Source organism: Pseudorca crassidens, chromosome 18, assembly GCF_039906515.1.
Source record: "Pseudorca crassidens isolate mPseCra1 chromosome 18, mPseCra1.hap1, whole genome shotgun sequence".
Classification (NCBI taxonomy): Eukaryota; Metazoa; Chordata; class Mammalia; order Artiodactyla; family Delphinidae; genus Pseudorca; species Pseudorca crassidens.
Genome location: NC_090313.1, coordinates 47,816,520 through 47,838,924, shown reverse-complemented (window position 1 = coordinate 47,838,924; position 22,405 = coordinate 47,816,520). Strand labels below are relative to the sequence as shown.

Sequence of the window (22,405 nt, the reverse complement as noted above, 5' to 3'; positions counted from 1 at the left end):
TTTTTAAAATGGGAAAGTGCAGAAGCTGTACGCCTGGCTTTGCAGCTGGGACTGCAGCAGGCACGGCCTCATCCAGGGATACACACTATAGCTACATATGGGGGCAGAGGGCCGGGGCTGAGTGGTGCCTGTTGACTCTCCAACTAAGTCCAAACTGAGCGGCGCAACAGTCATCGGCCCCACAGGACCTCTACATGGACAATTTTTAAATGTGTGCAGGAGGTTTCACTTACAGGGCTCTGCCTACCCTTATAGGAGGGAGGGCCATTTCTGTTTGTTCTTTTGGTTGTTCAGCTTGTATATCTTTATCATTTATAAAAAGTATTTTAAATAAATTTTAAATGCTTTCTTGTAATAAGAACACTAATCTTCCTTAAAAAGAAAAACAGGTTTATTTTTATTTATCTTTTAATATGTATATAATGGTCTTTTAGTTACAGCTCTAGCAATTGTGGATAATGTCTTTAAAGTTAAAACTTTAGCATGTACTTTACTGTCAAGGACCTTGCACCCTCAACCATTACATTATCAATTACACACTTATTATTGAATTAATTCTATCCAATAAATAAATAAGAAACAGAACCAATTTGTATATTTTTCAAAGTCTCCATTTAGAATATTTATTTAGGTTTTGAGTTCAGAACAGTTTAAATATAATGAAGAAATCCACTTTTCATAGAAACATGTTAGCCCATAACTACTATATTGATTAAGAGAAAAAAATTACTACTCAAACATTTCCGTTCAGCCAATATAAATCTAAATCACCTGCTTAAGTATAGTTCATTTTTTTAAAGTAAATTCTAGACTAAAATAGAATAATGAAAACATTATATGACTCAAACTGTATTAAATTATTATGTAATGAGAGAAATAAGCTGAGAAGACTTACATGCTTTCCTCCCCTACAATGCACACTGCAGAAAGGAGTTTAACCACATCCGTCATCATACTGGGCTTCTCAGGATCAATGGCTCTGGCTAACAAAGAAAGACTCCTCTCTTCACTCATAATTCTTTCCAAGCCATACTACAACATTTTGGAAATAAGAGGTTAAATTTTAGTGGTTAGTTGAAAAAATAGTGCCCTGAAGGAAATGTAGTTATTTTTAAAATGTTTATAAGATAATACACGTGTACATGTAGTAAAGCCAGAAAATATAAAGAATGCATAACATCCTAAAAAAATTCATAGAAGTATTCCCTTTACATTAAGAACTATGAGAATCAATCAAATATAGATAACCCCTCAAAGGTAATTTTATAGCAATATGACTGATAATTACTAAGATAGATAAGTGGCCAACTAGAGAAAGAGAGAAGCAGTGAGGAATACTGAGATTCCCAACAGGAACACACAAAATGAACAGACTGATACTGAACCAGACACTGAGGCCGTGAGGAGCTCTACTGGGAAGGAAGGTTGGTAAGAGGTACCACAAATAAACGCACAGATCACTGTCCCAGAGAAATATAATGTGAACCACATGTGCAATGTAAAATTTCAAACAAAAAGTAAAACTGATTTTAATAGAATTATTCCGATATACCCAAAATATTATCATTTTAACATATAATCAATATAGAACATTTATTGATGAGATATTTTTACTTTTTTTCTTCCTAAGTATTCAAAATCTAGTGTGTATTGTACACTTACAGCACATCTCAGTTCAGACTAGCCACATTTCAAGGGCTCAGTAGCCACATGTGGCAACCACATTACACAGTGCGGGCCTAGATAGTAACACTTAGTTCATAAACAGGCAAAAGCTGAAGGGTGATTCGGGCTGATACCATGTAGAAACTGCCATAAGAACATGTGTATTCTGATCTGAACGATATTTTGTTATCAGAAAGACAATGCAGTTGTAAACACATTATATAAATGGAATGATTTTGAATGAGGCCAAAGTTTGCTACTGCCAGGATGTCACATTCAATTGGAAGATGGGAGTTATGTTAATGACTTAGTGTTTTGATTTAAGGATGTATACATCTCTTAGGGTCTACTCACAACTTATGGAAGATAAGTATCAAATAACAGAGGATGAATAGAAGCAATAAAACAGTACTATTTATCTACCATACATCCCAGAGGATCCTTTTTAAAGAGTGAGAATTTAGTTGATTAGAATTACTACTAAGCACTAAAAAGGAACTTAATCTCAATTACAGACCTACGAACTCAAAATTAGCACTAGGTATTGGTATCAAAGTAAAATCTATAACAAGCTTAAATCCAAATGCTTTGAATGTTATGAATGTTATGAAAACTTATTTATAAGTTTCCTGTCTTGTATATCGCATTTACGTAAAGAAGCTTCACACTGTGGTGAAATATTGCACTTGCTTTAAACCACTATCTAAAGAACACAGGTACAAAGGAGGAAGTACAAACAGAAGGGTCAAGGGCCCCAGGGTATGATTTTTGAAGGGACTTCTCTGTCCTGTTGGTGACAGGGAAACGTTTACAAGGAAACAGCTAAACCAACCAGGAAATGCTCACTTTTGTGGTACTCTGGGCTGTTTCATAACTGGAAACAAAGAAAAGCAGGCATGGGGCCAAAGACTACAATATGCCTCGACAATCATTCCAGGGAATTGTCAGAGTTTTGTAATGTACCACTTAGACCCAATTCAAAAAGTCAATCACCCAATGATTACCAAGTACCAAAGGGCTAGCTCTGTCCTAATAAACCTGAGACTGAGTAAAGCTTGCCTTCAGCACTTCCTCCTTCACTTCCCCCACTCTGGGCTGGCATGAGCCAGCACCTGCCCTTCTGGAATCAGAATCCTGTGGCTCCTCCAGCCATTCAAAGCAACTCATACTGATTTCCTCTAAGGGATACCACCTACCTTCTCTGTCAGGCCCTCTGACCCTAAACCATGTGTCAAGAGTGGAACAGGAGCATTCTCTGATCTCCTAGTTTCGACCAGTGTCCTGTGAACTCAAAGCTGCATCACTGGCAATATTCTCTGACTTCACTAATGGAAAATTGTACGGTGCTCATTTTGAGACTGGAATGAGGCCAGGTTACCACTACTGTATCTAGAATTAAAGACTGAACTGCTGCCTACTTGTATAAAATTAATCATTCAATTATTTAAAAAAACAAAGCAAAACTAAACCCGTTGACTCTGTGAGAGAAATAGTCAACTTACCAGTGCTGGCACTTAAAGTGCATTAAATGAAGGCTATTACAAGGTTAGAGAGATAGTGACCAATTTTGGAAGGTCTGTCTCTCCACTGAATGTCAAGGATCCACTCCAGAGTTTAGGAAAACTCAAATTTTCTAAACTGAGGACCAGTGATAGGTTCCCTTTGCATTCTACTTGAGGCCTATTATTACCTCATAGAACTACAGGCCACTGAAGGTGTGTTAGGCAGGGAAAGGTGAATACCCTAAATCCCTGTGTCAGATGCCCTACATGAACATTGGTGCTGAATGACTACCCACGTTGAGTTAATACCAGCAGCAGAGATAACGTAGGGAGGGGGCTGGCTTCAGGAAAAAGGCACCCTCGCTGGGGGTACACACCTTAACACAAAAGGTTAACTGGCCAAAAAGAAACCCCTGTTTTGACTACCTCTTAATTTAAAGGTATTTAACTTTTCATCTTAACTTTTATTTTCTTCCTAATAAATACTCAAAATCTTCTTCTATTTAAACACTATTATAAAGTTCAATTTAGTATTATAAAAAAATTCAATTTCATACAATGATATAAGATTCACTCATAATATCAATTATATGATTAATTACTAGTACCAAATAAGGTACTAGTACATACATTTTTTTCTCTTAAAGCCTATATTTTTCATCATTCAATGAACTTTTATAAAGACTGCACAGTAAGGTAGAGGAAAAACCATCAACCAATCCTGGAAAAAATATATTTACCAAAAAATTTCACATATAATTATGTTTAGAATTCAGACATTATAATTCCAAGTATCAGTAACTTTTTATTCATAGCAGTATGACAGTAATAAATGCAAATGGAATATATTCCAGCTCCACATAAACTATAAACAAAATAATCCATTATTTAACAATAAATCACATTATATTAATTAGAATATAAATACATAAAGTTTACTCCCTTTCCAATTCAGTCTTAAACCAAGTAGGAATATTATCTTCTATATACCACTTCACTTTAACCATGACATTCTTAAATTCAAATTATGATCCAAATACCCCGTGCCCCTTTGTTTTGGAAAAATGTTCCTGGGTTTTCGCTGCTCTTAGCCTTCCCATCACCAGTGAAATTTCCAGTTGCTATATTCTTATTTTAGAAGCCCCCCCACTCCACCTGAAAGCAAGTGTTATATACTCAGTGTGAAAATCCCTATGAGCAATTTGATTCCTTTATTCACTCACTCTTAAAACATACTCTACAAAGGTTACATAATATATCTAAAATCGAATTCTCACAAAACAGTGAGTTCAGTACAGAAAGTACTTGTGATTTCTACATCAGATATTTTCCCTGAAAATCGTATCTGATTGGAGGAAGCAGGGAGATGAAAAATATTTCATTGGTTAAAAATAGAAAACTCCAGAAAATGATGAAAAATCCATAAATAATTCAATTAAAAAATAATTATAAAATATAAATATTTGCTGAATTTAATAAAAAGAAATGTAAATGTCAATAATTTAAGTACAAGTACTTAAATACGAAGTTCTCTAAAAGTTTATTTTAAAAATGAGGATAGGGTTTCCCTGGTGGTGCAGTGGTTGAGAATCTCCCTGCTAATGCAGGGGACACGGGTTCCAGCCCTGGTCTGGGAGGATCCCGCATGCCGCGGATCAACTAGGCCTGTGAGCCACAACTACTGAGCCTGCGCGTCTGGAGCCTGTGCTCCGCAAAAAGAGAGGCCGCGATAGTGAGAGGCCCGCGCACCACGATGAAGAGTGGCCCCTGCTTGCCACAACTGGAGAAAGCCCTCGCACAGAAACGAAGACCCAACACAGCAAAAATAAATTAATTAATTAATTAACTCCTACCCCCAACATCTTCAAAAAATAAATAAATAAGGATAAGGCAAAAATATTAAAAATTAAAATTAATCAGAAATACAGTTTTGCTATAAAACACAAATCATCACCCAACATAGATAAAAGTTCCTCTCCCGCTGTCTAATGAATGAAAACACCTATCATTACTGCACACATCATGAGATAGATATGATTAGATGTTAGAGCTAGAGACATGGCATGGAATAGAGCTAATTTCTGCAATTAACAGTATGAAAAAAAGGAAACACAGTTTGATAAACCCAGCTTCAGTACAGAGCATAAACCATTTCTCTCTTCTAATATATCCTCTTTAAATATTCAAACTGCAGACCTGTCATATTATATTTGGTTTCAATATTACAGTTGGCTCTTGAACATCACAGGGGTTAGGGGCACCAACTCCTCATGCAGTCAAAAATCCGAGTATAATTTCTGACTCCCCCAAGACTTAACTACAAATAGCCTACTCTTGACCAGAAGTCTTACCAATAACCCAGAGTTGATTAACACGTATTTTGTATGTTATATGTATTATATACTATATTCTTACAATAAAGGTAGAGAAAAGGTTATTTTAAAAAAGCAGAAGGAAGAAATAATACACTTACAGTACAAATATGTATTTATTTTTAAAAATCCACATATAAGTGAACCAGTGCAGTTCAAACACATATTGTTCAAGGGTCAACTGTACTTGCATTAAGCATCATTGTTCCTCCACCTCTGGGACCTGTTCATATCTGTTCACATTAATTTCATTAAAAATTTAAATCTCTAGACTATAAAAATGAAGTCTTTCCAACTTAATTCTTTGGTAATAAGTATTACTGCAGACCACGTTTAATAATCGTTTATGATTTCAAAGCTGATTCATGCTATACTTCTGAAAATTAAAAGAGAAGAGGGAAGGGAGAAAGAGAAGGGAAAAAAAAGAGGACAGATAAGGATGTAGAGAGGTAGGGAGGAAGGACAGGAGGAAAAGAAAATTAATCTGCGCATGAAGGGTTAAGCACCAGAAGAGGATCTATTCATCCCCAAGTTTCTCCTGTTGAGAGAGTTGATTTGACAGAAAACTAGAAATCAATACTTCAATATTTTTTCCATTGTATACTGAAGAGCTTATCAAAGCAATGCATCACTTTAGTGCAAATTCTATATTACATAACTCTTCTTTCATAAGAATTTCTGTAAGAACTGATAAAGAACAACTACAATTACCTATGTACATACCTGGGTGTTCATCAAGGCCTTTAGACACTGTATGACTTTGTGCTGATTCTTCTTTATCATTTTTTCTTGTCTGCATAAAAGATATCAATGTTGGAATCATCACTGGGCATGCAAATGTAGCTTAATTAGAAATAATGATTAGCAATACTTACATTTTGCCACTAATCAGCTTTTCCAAAATGTCCAGTAATAATCCAAGCCCCTCATGTCCAAAGCTCTCCACCCAACTGAAAAACAGAAGAAAGGGTAGTCATATATTAAGTCAGTATTCTAGTTTGGAATATCACAATAACGCTATATACTCACAAATATTTTGCACTTGTTATATTCTAGTCATAAATACAATAAAAGAATAACACTATGTGTAAAATCATTCATGATTCATAATCTTTGTGAAAAAAGGAGCGATGATGTGATAAGCCAGTGATGTGCTGAACCCAGCTTGCACTTGGCTTGTGAGAGCTGAGTGTGCCCAGCTCTTCCATGCCCCATGTCCATTGACATCATGTTAGTAGCTTAAAACCTGCCATGTTGGAAGTATTGACACTACAGAAATCAGCAAATGCTGCCAATCAGAGTATCCCCTCACCCAGAGCTGGCTGTTAAACATTTAACAGCACACCACTGGATAAGCCTCACTCTGGACTATTCCAAAGAGCAGAAATTGGGCAAGGGAGCAATATTTAAAGAGAAAAGATTCCGGTCTACATAAAGAAAAAGATTACTGGAAAAATTAGTCAAAATATTGTAAAAGCATGTTCTAGGAGAATTTTCCAAACCACTAAAATACATCTTTATAAATGTTAACAATTTATTAAATTTCAACGTTCAGTTGCACTTTTAAAAACAGCTTTATCATTATTTTTATTTATTATTTATTTATATTTTTTTGCGGTACACGGGCCTCTCGCTGTTGTGGCCTCTCCCGTTGCAGAGCACAGGCTCCAGACGCGCAGGCTCAGCGGCCATGGCTCACAGGCCCAGCCGCTCCGCGGCATGTGGGATCTTCCCGGACCGGGGCACAAACCCGTGTCTCCTGCATTGGCAGGTGGACTCTCAACCACTGTGCCACCAGGGAAGCCCTATCATTATTTTTAAATAAATATTTTCATCTTGACCCAACCACCTCTATTCCATTAAACCCATTAATATAATCAAAGTATGTATGCAATTAGGATAGCAGTGCCAATAGACAACAGCTCACCTTGATTATAGGAAAACCACCTTAGGACAAATCAGTGTTGATTTGGAAAGCCTAGCACAATAAATAAAATAATGTTAACAATAAGTCTTCCAAAAAGTAGAGGAAAGAAAAAGATATAATATGCTATATATGTGTATTTCTTTGTATATATGTGCTTGTATACATATTTGTTTGTATGTATGATTTTATGTGTGTATGTGTGTCTGTGTGTATCCTTTGAAAAATGGAATATTAATAACAAACTTTCATCCAATAATCAAAAGCAGGATGTTATATAAAGAATAAAAAATTTAAGTCACATACCAGCTTATAATGCCATTTTCTTACTTAAGACACAATATTAATTCCTTAGAAAATAAAAGTAAACACCAAATGTAATATATTTGCATGAAAAATAAAAATATTATTTTAAAAATTCCAGGGACTTCCCTGGTGGTCCAGTGGTTAAGACTCGGCACTTCCACTGCAGGGGGCGCAGGTTTGATCCCTGGTTGTGGAACTAAGAGCCCACATTTTTGGCATGGTGTGGCCAAAAATTAAAAAAAAAAAAATTCCCTCTTCTTCACTTGTACACTTCTGTGAACATGGCTTAATCACCTACAAATAGTCAGAGTTTCTGATTTTAACCACCCCCCCACAAAGAAAAGAATTTGCCATTTAGATTGGCAGACTCATCTCAGACTATTTTACTCATCTCTTCTCTATGAAAACCACAGAATAACTAATTCAAGAATGCACTTAAACAGGAAAGATACTCCATGTAAAAGAAAAGACTGAAGATCACTATTATAGCTAAGGTGAAGAAAAAAGTTCAATATAAGTTGGTGTTTTCAAACCAGGATGCTACTTCAAAAGTTAAGAGTTTACTCTCCACTATCAGCATCGCACAGATTACTTGTAGGCATTTCAAATCTTGCTTTCATATTTCATGTAAACGCCTACAGCATCCCACTTAACTGGTTGCCTTGTTGACATCCAATTCTGTATTTATTCTTATTTCACTTGCAACAGGGAAGCTTGAAATCAAACATGCAAGGAGTAATTTGAACGTTTTGCTTGGGCTGGAACTGAGATGTGTGGACCGACTGTTCATCAGACCCTCCTGTCTTAGTACCTCACAGTAAGACTTCAGTATTTTGTTTGAAGTGTTTCTCAACAATCTCTATATTCAAAAGTATATCCATTAAGATATCGTAAAGCTAATATAAATGGTTTAGGATTCTTCATACTGCTATCACCTTCAATCATCATACAGAATAAAGTTACTATTCCTAAAACTGCCTTATAACAAAATACACAAAGTATTTTAAAATTATGTTAATGTAACAAAAAGATTTTCTTGCACATGATATGCTCATGTTGGAGCCCACTATAAAATTCAGGAAGCATATCAATCCAGGTAAATCAAGTCTGAGTAATAAATAATAGAACACAGCTATTTTGAAGATTTATCACCCTATTATAACAACTATTTAACTACACAATACTGGGATCCACAGAATTTCTCAAATCAACTATTTCTGGACCCACTAAATAACTCTCTTCTACAATGCAGAACATGAGTCATTAAAGTAAAACTTATGTCCACTCATGCATATTACATATGAACTAATTCTCTATAAAAGAAACTTACTAAGGTTGAATGTAAAGAAGCATTATACCCAGTTACTTTACACTACAACCTTTTAACTCACGGTGGGAATTAATTTCTTGACAATGATAATATCAGAGAGATGGGCAACAGCCTTCTGAAAGCCAGACTATACTTTACATCATAAAACATATCAATAACAAGGAAAGTCAGACAGGGTGCAGGGAAAGGAAGATAAGATGCTTGATAACAAAAGAAACACTAATATGTAAACATAAAAAGAAAGCTGATGAAAATACTTACTGAAAAGGTAATATTATAATACAAACTAAATGTGCATAAAAAGTTTCCATGTTTTTCTTAAAAATTTGCAAGGCCAACATATTCTTGTATTAACAAGTTATCATTCACAAACCCATTCTCTCAAAACCCTTGCCCTCACCCCTATTATTTTCAGCAATGTTATTTTTAAGAATAGGAGCAAATATCATTTCCTATCTCTTCTGGAAAAGATGTTCAAGATAAAAAAGTGATATTGAGTAGACAGGTCTGCAGTGCTGACAGAGGTTTATTAAAATCGATAGCTTTCTACAGAAGTGAAAAATTTCTCATCATCAATGTAAGAAGCAACCTGGAAAAAAATTATCAACTGATCTATAAATGATCAATATTCAGGAAACAAAATCTATGCTATTTATTCTGTGCCTGACAGCATAGTGCCATAGGGCATTATGTGGTTTAACTAAAACACCTGCATTCATGGATGAATAAGCACTGGGCAAATGTTTTTTTATTTGTGAATAGAAATGACAGAGATTAGTATGACGCGTAATGGAAAAAAAAAAAACGCTTTAAAACATCAGAAAGTAATGTGCTAAGTACTAATTTAACACAAAATCTACCTCTTAAAATTCCATAACGGGAGAAGGTGAGATTTCCACTATTGAGAAACAACGGAAATGAGCTACAGCTGCTCACTGGAGAACTGAAAGATCGAGATACAGAGCTCAATGATATGGGTGCAGTACATCAGACACAACTTCTTTCACAGGAAGAGGATCAGCAGAAAGCGTTGACTTTGGAAGAATGTTGCAGCAAATTAGAAGGAAACTTTATGTCTTGATTCCATCAAGGACGAATCTGAGAAATGAAAACTGACAACAACTCTCTCGGACACCTTAACCGGACAGCAGCTACTATTAGAAGCCCTCTTTTTGAAGAGAGGGATGCCTACCGTCCCCATTCCTCAGAGAGGGTGATCACAGAGAGGACATTCAGATGTTAATCCTGTGGTTTGTGAGCAACTTGTATTTTCTAGAGATTTCACAATGGAACTATCCATTAAAAAACTACTGCTAGGGTGGACCTTCAAAATGGTGGAGAAGTAAGACGTGGAGACCACCTTCCTCCCCACAAGTACATGAAAAATACATCTATGTGTGGAACAACTCCTACAGAACACCTACAGAACGCTGGCAAAGGACCTCAAACGTCCCAAAGGGTAAGAAAATCCCCACGTACCTGGCCATGTGACTGACAGGGTCTTGGTGCTCCAGCCTGGTGTGAGGCATGAGCCTCTGAGGTAGGAGAGTGGAGTTCAGGACACTGGACCACCAGAGACCTCCTGGCCCGATGTAATATCAATCGGTGAGAGCTCTCCCAGAGACCTAAGACCCAACTCCACCCAATGGCCAGCAAGCTCCAGTGCTGGACGCCCCAAGCCAAACAACTAGCAAGAAAACAAACAATCCTTTAGGCAGAGGGGCTCCCTAAAATCATAATAAGTTAACAGACATCACAAAACACACCATGTGACACAGCCCTGCCCACCATAAAGACAAGATGCAGCCACACCCACCAGAACACAGGCACCAGTCCCCTCCACCAGGAAGCCTACACAAGCCACTGAACCAACCTTACCCACTGGGTGCAGACACCAAAAGCAACAGGAACTATGAACCTGAAGCCTGCAAAAAGGAGACCTCAAACACAGTAAGTTAAGCAAAATGGGAAGACAGAGAAATATGCAGCAGATGAAGGAGCAAGAAAAAAACCCACCAGACCAAACAAATGAAGAGGAAATAGGCAGTCTACCTGAAAAAAGAATTCAGAGTAATGATAGTAAAGATGATCCAAAATGTTGGAAATAGAATGGAGAAAATACAAGAAACACTTAACAAGGACACAGAAGAACTAAAGAGCAAACAAACAATGATGAACAACATAACAAGTGAAATTAAAAATTCTCTAGAAGGAATCAATAGAAGAATAACTGAGGCAGAAAAAAATGGATAAGCAAAGTGGAAGATAAAATAGTGGAAATAACTACCACAGAGCAGAATAAAGAAATAAGAATGAAAAGAATTGAGGGCAGTCTCAGAGACTTCTGGGACAACATTAAATGCACCAACATTCGAATTATAGGGGTCCAAGAAGAAGAAGAGAAAAAGAAAGGGTCTGAGAAATATTTGAAGAGATTATAGTTGAAAATTTCCCTAACATGGGAAAGGAAATAGTTAAGTCTAGGAAGCGCAGAGAGTCCCACACAGGATAATTCCAAGGAGTAACACACAAAGACACATATTAATTGAACTGTCAAAAATTAAATACAAAGAAAAAATATTAAAAGCAGCAAGGGAAAAACAACAAATAACATACAAAGGAATCCCCATAAGGTTTAAGGTTAACAACTATTCTTTCAGCAGAAACTCTGCAAGCCAGAAGGGAGTGGCAGGACATATTTAAAGTGATGAAAGGGAAAAACCTACAACCAAGATTACTCTACCCAGCAAGGATCTCATTTAGATTTGACAGAGAAATTAAAACATTTACAGACAAGCAAAAGCTAAGAATATTCAGCACCACCAAACCAGCTTTACAACAAATGCTAAAGGAACTTCTCTAGGCAGTAAGCACAAAAAAAGGAAAAGACCCACAAAAACAAACCCAAAACAATTAAGAAAGTGGTAATAGGAACATACATATCAATAATTACCTTAAATGAAAATGGAGTAAATGTCCCAACCAAAAGATATAGATAGACTGGCTGAATGAATGCAAAAACAAGACCCATATATATGCTGTCTACAAGAGACCCACTTCAGACCTAGGGACACATACAGACTGAAAGTAAGAGGATGGAAAAAGATATTCCATGAAATGGAAATCAAAAGAAAGCTGGAGTAGCAATTCTCATCAGACAAAATAGACTTTAAAATAAACATTATTACAAGAGACAAAGAAGGACACTACATAATGATCAAGGGATCAATCCAAGGAGATACAACAATTGTAAATATTTATGTACCCAACATAGGAGCACCTCGATACATAATGCAAATGCTGACAGCCAAAAAAGGGGAAATTGACAGTAACACAATAATAGTAGGGGACTTTAACACCCCATTTCACCAATGGACACATCATCCAAAATGAAAATAGATAAGGAAACACAACCTTTAAAAGACACATTCAACAAGATGGACTTAACTGATATTTATAGGACATTCCACCCAAAAACAACAGAATACACTTTCTTCTCAAGTGCTCATGGAATATTCTCCAGGATAGATCATATCTTCGGTCACAGATCAAGCCTTGGTAAATTTAAGAAAATTGAAATCATATCAAGTGTCTTTTCCCACCACAACTCTATAAGACTAGATATCAATTACAGGGGAAAAAAACTGTAAAAAACATAAACACATGGAGGGTAAACAATACAGTACTAAATAACCAAGAGATCACTGAAGAAATCAAAGAGAACATTAAAAAATACCTAGAAACAAATAAACAACCTAACCTTACACCTAAAGCAATTAGAGAAAGAAGAAACAAAAAACCCCAAAGTTAGCAGAAGGAAAGAACTCATAAAGATCAGATCAGAAATAAATGGAAAAGAAATGAAGGAAACGATAGCAAAGATCAATAAAACTAAAAGCTGGTTCTTTGAGAAGAAAAACAAAATTGATAAACCACTAGCCAGACTCATCAAGAAAAAAAGGGAGAAGACTCAAGTCAATAGAATTAGAAATGAAAAGAGAGAAGTAACAACTGACACTACATAAATACAAAGGATCATGAGAGATTACTACAAGCAACTCTATGCCAATAGAATCGACAACCTGGAAGAACTGGACAAATTCTTACAAAGGCACAACCTTCCAAAACTGAACTAGGAAGAAATGGAAAATATGGACAGACCAATCACAAGTAATGAAACTGGAACTGTGATTAAAAATTTTCCAACAGGGCTTTGCTGGTGGCGCACTGGGTGAGAAGCCACCTGCCAATGCAGGGGAAACAGGTTCAATCCCTGGTCCAGGAAGATCCCACATGCCACGTGTGGCATAACTACTAAGCCTATGCTCTAGAGCCCGTCAGCCACAACTACTGAGCCAACGCACCTAGAACCCGTGCCCCACAGCAAGAGAAGCCACCGCAACAAGAAGCCTGCAGGCGGCATGAAAGACCCAAAACAGCCAAAAATAAATAAATTGATTTTTTAAAAAAATCTTCCAAAAAACAAAAGCCCAGGACCAGATGCCTTTACAGGCGAATTCTATCAAACTTTTAGAGAAGAGCTAACAGCTATCCTACTCAAACTCTTCCAAAATATAGCAGAGGGAGGAACACTCCCATAATCATTCTACGAGGCGACCATCACCCAGATACCAAAACCAAACAAAGATGTCACAAAAAAGGAAAACTACAAACCAATATCACTGCTGAACATAGATGCAAAAATCCTCAACAAAATACTAGCAAACAGAATCCAACAGCACATTAAAAAGATCATACACCATGACCAAGTGGGGTTTATCACATGGATGAGAGGATTCTACAATATACGCAAATCTATCAATGTGATACACCATATTAACAAACTGAAGGATAAAAACCATACAATAATCTCAATAGATGCAGAAAAAGCTCTTGACGAAATTCAACACCTATTTATGATAAAAACTCTCCAGAAAGTAGGCATAAAGGGAACTTACTTCAACATAATAAAGGCCATATATGGCAAACCCACAGCCAACATCTTTCTCAATGGTGAAAAACTGAAACCATTTTCTCTAACATCAGGAACAAGACAAGGATGCCCACTCTCACCACTATTATTCAACATAGTTTTGGAAGTTTTAGCCACAGCAATCAGAGAAGAAAAAGAAATAAAAGGAATCCAAATCGGAAAAGAAGAACTAAAACTGTCACTGTTTGCAGATGACATGATACTGTACATAGAGAATCCTAAAGATGCTACCAGGAAACTACTAGAGCTAATCAATGAATCTGGTAAAGTAGCAGGATAAAAAATTAATGCACAGAAATCTCTTGCATTCCTATATACTAATGAGGAAAAAAATCTGAAAAGAAATTAAGGAAACACTGCCATTTACCATTGCAACAAAAAGAAAAAATACCAAGGAATAAACCTACCTAAGGAGAAAAAAGACCTGTATGCAGAAAACTATAAGACACTGATGAATGAAACCAAACACAATACAAACAGATGGAGAGATATACCATATTCTTGGATTGGAAGAATCAACATTGTGAAAATGACTATACTACCCAAAGCAATCTACAGATTCAATGCAATCCCTATCAAACTACCACTAGCATTTTTCACAGAACTAGAACAAAAACTTTCACAATTTGTATGGAAACACAAAAGACCCCGAATAGCCAAAGCAATCTTGAGAAAGAAAAACAGAGCTGAAGGAATCAGGCTCCCTGAATTCAGATTATACTACAAAGCTACAGTAATCAAGACAGTATGGTACTGGCACAAAAACAGAAATATAGATCAATGGAACAGGATAGAAAGCCCAGACATAAACCCATGCATATATGGTCACCTTATCTTTGACAAAGGAGGCAGCAAAGTACAACGCAGAAAAGACAGCGCCCTTAATAAATGGTGCTGGGAAAACTGGACAGCTACATATAAAAGAATAAAATTAGAACATTTTGTAACACCATACACAGAAATAAACTCAAAATGGATTAAAGACCTAAATGTAAGGCCAGACACTGTCAAACTCTTTAGAGAAAAAGCTAGGAGGAACACTCTTTGACATAAATCACAGCAAGATCCTTTTTGACCCACCTCCTAGAGAAATGGAAATAAAAACAAAAGTAAACAAATGGGACCTAATGAAACTTAAAAGCTTTTGCACAGCCAAAGAAACCATAAACAAGACGAAAAGACAACCCTCAGAATGGGAGAAAATATTTGCAAAAGAAGCAACTGACAAAGGATTAATCTCCAAAATATACAAGCAGCTCATGCAGCTCAATATCAAAAAAGCAAACAACCCAATCCAAAAATGGGCAGAAGATCTAAATAAACATTTCTCCAAAAAAGATATACAGATTGCCAACAAACACGTGAAAGAATGCTCAATATCACTAATCATTAGAGAAATGCAAATCAAAACTACAATGAAGTATCACCTCACACCAGTAAAAATGGCCATCATAAAAAAATCTACAAACAATAAATGCTGGAGAGGGTGTGGAGAAAAGGGAACCTTCTTGCACTGTTGTTGTGAATGTAAATTGATATAGCCACTATGGAGAACAGTATGGAGGTTCCTTAATTAACTAAAAATAGAACTACCATATGACCCACCAATCCCACTACTGGGCATATACCCTGAGAAAACCATAATTCAAAAAGACACATGCACGCCAATGTTCATTGCAGCACTATTTACAATAGCCAGGACATGGAAGCAACCTAAGTGTCTATCGACAGACGAATGGATAAAGAAGATGTGGCACATATATACAATGGAATATTACTCAGCCATAAAAAGAAATTAAATTGAGTTATTTGTAGTGAGGTGGAGGGACCTAGAGCCTGTCATACAGAGTGAAGTAAGTCAGAAAGAGAAAATCAAATACAACATTCTAACACATATATATGGAATCTAAAAAAAAAAAAAAATTGTTCTGACGAACCTAGGGGCAGGACAGGAGTAAAGATGCAGACATAGAGGATGGACATGAGGACACGGGGAGGGGGAAGGGTAAGCTGGGACAAAGTGAGAGAGCAGCACTGACATATATACACTACCAAATGTAAAATAGATAGCTAGTGGGAAGCACCTGCATCTCACAAGGAGATCAGCTTGGTGCTTTGTGACCCCCTAGAAAAGTGGGCTAGGGAGGGTGGGAGGGAGATGCAAGAGGGAGCGGATATGGGGATATATGTATACGTATAGCTGATTCACTTTGTTATACAGCAGAAACTAACACACCAGTGTAAAGTAATTATACTCCAATAAAGATGTTTAAAAAAAAAAGTTCCATAACTGGAAATACCAAACCCTTCTCTTTTAATTGCTTCAAGAAAAACTAAGTGTATTACCATTTAGCACTTCCTAGTAGGGGTCTCAATGTAGGAGAAAAAAAGAGGTGAAAAGGTGACAGAAGAAATAAAAAGAGGGAGAGGGGCAACTGGTCTCTAGGATCAAATGTTCAAACCACCTTCAAATGTTCAAAGCAGCTTAGGATTGGAAATTGTTATTGCTTCCAGAGACAGAGGACGAAATCAAAAGTGCAGAGTGGTTTACAGTGTAATTTTGGGTTTATGAAGCAAATACAGTCACCTCATAAAGCAGAAATGGTAATCAGGTCTCAAATTTACTTCCTGGCCAAAGGAACAAATCACCATCTATATGTTTCCCATAGACTAAAGTTAAAGTTATTACCTCTCTTCCCAAGTGTGCTCTAAGGAAGAGAAAGACAAATGCATCATGGATTGTCAGAGTTGGACTAAACCTACCAGATCATAAGGGCAACCTCACCTGTTACATACACCTGCAGGACAGGGACTATTTCTTATTTGTCTTTAAATCCCAGCACCTAGCACATATTAAGCACCAAAATAGTTTTGGAATGAAAGTGAAACTCCTTCCACTTTTATATACAGTTGACCCTTGAACAACACAGGGCTTAAGGCCACTGACCCTCCATTTAGTCAAAAATCGGTGTATAACTTATAGTAAGCCCTCCACATCTGTATCTGCAGTACCTCCATATCCGCGGTTCAGCATCCTCAGATTCAACCAACCTCAGATTGTGTAGTATAGTAGTATCTACAATTGAAAGAAATCTGCTTATAAGTGGACCCATGTAGTTCAAACCTATGTTGTTCAAGGGTCAACTGTATAAGGAAAGGGACACAGAGAGAAGTTAAGGTCGCTTAGAAATAGCACTAAGTCTGCCGATGCATGCCCTGGCTCATGACCTTAACTTTATATATTTAGAAAAAGGCACCAAGTGATGACGCATTCCACGCAACATCACTGACACTGTTTCAATCTTCATGCCAGAAACATCAATTCTGATTCTAGAACTGGTACTTATACATACTTAACCAAGAAGGATAAATCTGAGTCCCTGTCCTACATCACACTTTAGGACTTGACTGACTGCTGCTCAAAGGATGATGTTTCACCACTACTAAAACAAATGCTCATTAACTAAGTCAGTCAGCCTTTAGTAGGGGCGCACTGTGTGCTCAATACTGCACTAGGGATGAGAAATACAAAGCTGAATAAAACATGTTCTCTGCCCTTGAAAAAATTCACAGACTACTGGTTGAAACAAATGTCGAGCAAAATTATTTCCGTAATGTAAGACATGCTATAATCATGGTGCTAAGGGAACAGAAAGAAGGTGCAGCACCTACCTCTCCTGGGAACAAAGCAGCTGATGTCTGCCCTCAGTCTTGATGGATAAGTCACAGAAAGAAAGAGAAGTCGCTAAGCCAGAGGGAATACATGCAAAAACATTAAATATGAAAGGCATGGCCTGTGCTAAGCACAAGTGGCTGTATCTGAGATAAAAAACCAAACAGGTAGGAAGGAGCTTGTGAAAAACCTATATACAGTCAGCACTCCATATCCATGGGATCAACAAATTGCAGATCAAAAACATTTGAAAAAAAGAAAATTCCAAAAAGTTCAAAAGGCAAAAGTTGAACTTGCTACACACCAGCAACTATTTACATAGCATTTCTGTTGTATTTACAACTATTTGCCTAGCCTTTACATTATTAGGTATTATAAGTAATCTAGAGATGATTTAAAGTATACAGGAGAATGTACATAGGTTATATGCAAATACTATACTATTTTATGTAAGGAACTTGCGCATCCTCAGATTTTGGTACTGATCCCCCACAGATACCAAGGGATGACTGAACAATGCCATGGGCAATAAGAAGCCACTACAGGGTTAGGCATACGTGGTAGACAGAGTAATCCCACCCCTACCCCTCAAAGATGGCCACGTCTCAACATCAGAACCTATGAATACCCTACATAGCAAAGGGGGAATTAAAAACGGAATTAAGGTTGCTACCAGATGATTTTAAAATAGGGAGATTACTCTAGATTATCCAGATGGACCAAATCTAATTACGTAATTCATTAAAGCTGAGACCCTTTCCCAGGTGGGTTAGAGAGATGAAATGGAAGAAAGGAGATTCAAAGCATGAGATGGACTCAACCTGCCTTTACAGGCTTTAAAGATGGAGGAAGGGGAATATGAACCAAGGAATGTGGGTGGAATCTAAAAAGCTGAGACAACCCTAAACTGACAGCTAGCAAGGAAACAGGATGCCAGTCTCACGAATGCAGGGAATTGAATTCTGCTAATAACCCAAATGATCAAGCACACAGGGTTGAGTCTCCTCATTCTTGAACACACAACATATCTCCATTTATTAAGACCTTCTTTGATTTCCTTCACCATGATTTTGTAGTTTTCAGCATAAAAGTCCTATACACAATTTGTTTAGACTTACACCAGAGTATTTTGTTTGTTTGTTTGTTTTGGAGCAGTGGTAAATAGTGTTGTTTTCCAAAAGTCATTGCTAGAATATAGAAATACAATTGATCGTTTTGTTCAGGTAAAAAACAGATAATATAAATTTACCCTCTGAATATTTAAGTGTTCAGTACAGTACTGTCAACTGCATTCCCACTGTTGTACAACAGAGCTCTAAAACGTTTCCTCTTGTGAAACACAATTGATTTTTGTTTATCCTGAATCCTGAAATCTTGCTGAACTCAGTGATTAGTTCTAGTTCAAAAAGTTCTTTGAACTTTTCTGTGTAAACAACTATGTCACCTGTAAATACGGACAGTTTTATTTCTTCCTTTCTGATTCATGTGTTTTATTTCATTGTGGCCTCATTGCTCTGGCGAGAACTTCTAGCACTGTGTTAAGAGTGTTAAGAGGGAAAGTCCCTGCTTTGTTCCCAGTCAGAGGGGAAAAGCATTCAGTATTTCACCACTATATACCATAGTAGCTACAGGATTTTTGTAGGTTCATGTTATCAAGTTAAAGTACCTCTCTGTATTAGTTTCCTAGGGTTGCTATAACAAAGTATCACACAGTGGGTGACTTAAAACAACAAACTTATTCTCATAGCTCTGGAGTCTGGAAGCTCAAAATTAAATTGTCAGCAGAATCAGGCTCCCACTGAGGCTATGGATAGAATCTTTCTTTTCCTCCTCTTAGCTTCTGGTGGTAGCTGTTAATCTAGGATTCCCATACCTCTGTCATCACGTTGTGTGCTCCCGATGTCTCTTTTCTTCTTATAAGGACACCTGTTATATCAGATTAAGAGTCCATTCTACTCCCTATGATCCCATCTTAATTAATCTGCAATAAAGTCACATTTCTAAGGTGCAAGTTAGGACTTAAACATATCTTTCTGGGGAACACAATCCAATCCATAACATCTATTCTTATTTTTATGACAGTTTTTATCATGAAATAGGGGTTAAGTTTTATCAAATGCTTTGTCTGCATCAATTGATATGATCAGGCGACTGTTCTTCTCTAGCCTTGTCCATATAGTATATTACAATAAGTTTTTTTGTCTATATTCATGATGGACATTGCTCTGTAAAGGTGGAGGTTTCAGGTTTGTTTTTGTTTTGTCTTGTTATTGTTTTTGTCTGGTTTTGCTATCTGTACAAGCTTCATAAATTGCAAACTGTTCCCTGCTCTTGTATTTTCTGGAAGAGACTGTGTAGAATTGATATTATTTTTCTTCAAATATTTGGTAAAATTCTCTAGTGAAATCATCTGTACTTGATCTTTCAAGGAGTTTCAAATTAGTAATTCAATTTCCTTAATAGAGGACTATTCAAATTTTCTATCTCATATTGGGAATGTTGTAGTACTTTATGCTTTTCAAAGAATTGGTCTTTTTCATCTAAGTTGTCAATTTTGTGTGTTTACAGTTGTTTGTAGCATTTCCTTATTACCCTCTTGATGTAGGGTCTATAGTGATATTCTCTGTTTCATTCCTGATATTGGTAACTTGTGTCTTCTCTTTTTTTCCTCATCAATATTAACAAAGGCTTGTCAATTTTATTAATCTCTCCAAAGAGCCAGCTCCTTGTTTCACTGATTTACTCTATTGTTGTTCTGGTTTCAATTTAATTGATTTCTGCTGTTTATTATTTCCCTCCTTCTGCTTGCTTTGGGCTTACTTTCTTTTCTTTTTTTTTTAAGATTCTTTTTTTTTGGCGGCACCACACAGCTTGCGGGATCGTAGTTCCCTGACCAGGGATTGAACCCAAGGCCTTGGCAGTGAGAGCACGGAGTCCTAACCACTGGACCGCCAGGGAATTCCCTATTTTTTTTAGATTCTCAAGGTGATAACTGAAATTACTAATGTGAGCCTTTTCCTCTTTTCTAATGTATGTGTTTAGTGCTATAGTACTGCTTTAGATGTGTCCCACAAATTTTGAAATGTGGTATTCTCATTTTCATTATGCTTGGTATATTTTTTGTTTCTTTCGAGACTTCTTCTTTGACCCAAGGACTAGATAGAAGTGTGTTGTTTACTTTCCAAATGTTCAGAAGTCTTCCTGTTATCTTTCTGTTAGTGATTTCTAGTTTGAGTCCATTTTGGTGAGAGAACACATTTAGTATGATTTCAATTCTTTTAAATTTGATGAGGTTTTTGCTCTGTAGCCCAGGATATGGTCTGTCTCGGTATATGTTCTGTGGTAATAAGAAAAGAATGTGTATTCTTTTATCATTGGATGGATTCTTCTATAAATATATGCTTTTGCTTGATGGTGGTGTTGAATTTTTTATACCCTTTTTGATTTTCTGTCCACATGTTGTATCAATTGTTGACTTAGTTGTTAAGTCTCCATATCTAATTGTGGATTTATCTATTTTTCCTTTCAGTTCTATTATTTCTTGTTTCATGTGTTTTGCATATCTGTGATTTGACACATACACATTTAGGATTGAGCTTTTGGTGGTTTGACTCTTATTATATAGAATCAATCTCTTTTACTTCTTTACTCTGAGGTCTAAATTATATTAAAAATAGCCACAACTGCTTTCTTTTGATTAACATCTGTATATATGTCTATTAAGCTTTTACTTTCCATTTGCCTATATCAATATATTTGAAGTAAATTTCTAATAGAAAATATATAACTAGTGATATTTTTAATCCAGTCTGCAAATCTCCTTTAATTAGCATATAACCATTTACACCTAATGTAATTATTAATATGTTAAGGTTTCAGTCAACCTTTTTTTTTTTTGGTTTTTGTTTGTTCACTTTATCTTCTTTTTCCTGACTTCCCATGGTTTACTTCAACATGTTTTAGAATTCCATTTTGATTTACCTAATGTGTTTTTCATGTATATCTCTTTGTATGGCCTATTCAGTGTTTGTTCTAGATATTATGTCATAATATGTCACAGTTTATTGGTGTCACCATTTCACAAGTTTGAGTGAATTATAGAAATTTTGCCTCCTGTTACGGACTGAAAAGTATTCCTCAAAATTCATATGTCGAAACCCAAACCCACAATGTGACTATATTTGTAGATACGGCCTTTAAAGTGTTAATTAAGGTTAACTGAGGTCATAAGAGTAGGGCCCTGATCCAGTATGACGAGTGTCCTTACAAGAGTAGGAGACACCAGGGATGCAGAGAAAAGGCCAAGTGTGGACACAGTAAGACAGTGGCCGTCTACACGTCTAGGAAAGAGGCCTCAGAAGAAACCAACCCTGCTGGCACCTTGATCTTAAGGTTTCAAGCCTCCAGAACTGTGAGAAAATAAATTTCTGTTGTTTAAGTCATCCAGTCTGTAGTATATTGTTATGACAGCTCTCCCTTTACTCTTCCCATTTATAGAATCATTGTTTTTTAAGTATTTCTTCTACATGGATTCAGAACTACATCAGACAGCATTATAAATTTTGCTTCCACCATCAAACATAATTTACAGAAATCATGAGAAGGAAAGTATATTGTATATACCCTTATCTTTACTTACA

At 36.4% G+C, this 22,405-nt stretch overlaps 1 protein-coding gene across 3 annotated transcripts in view; it reads right to left on the bottom strand.

The window, feature by feature from the left end:
• DIAPH3 (diaphanous related formin 3) overlaps nt 1-22,405 on the bottom strand; it is a 551,502-nt gene that overhangs the window by 384,858 nt on the left and 144,239 nt on the right. For all 3 annotated transcript variants that reach the window (XM_067713991.1, XM_067713992.1, XM_067713993.1), the window contains 3 exons: nt 6,415-6,489; nt 6,263-6,332; nt 896-1,032 (listed from right to left, as the gene is read on the bottom strand). In XM_067713991.1, the coding sequence (XP_067570092.1) occupies nt 896-1,032; nt 6,263-6,332; nt 6,415-6,489 (282 nt within the window). The remainder of the gene's footprint in view (nt 1-895; nt 1,033-6,262; nt 6,333-6,414; nt 6,490-22,405) is intronic.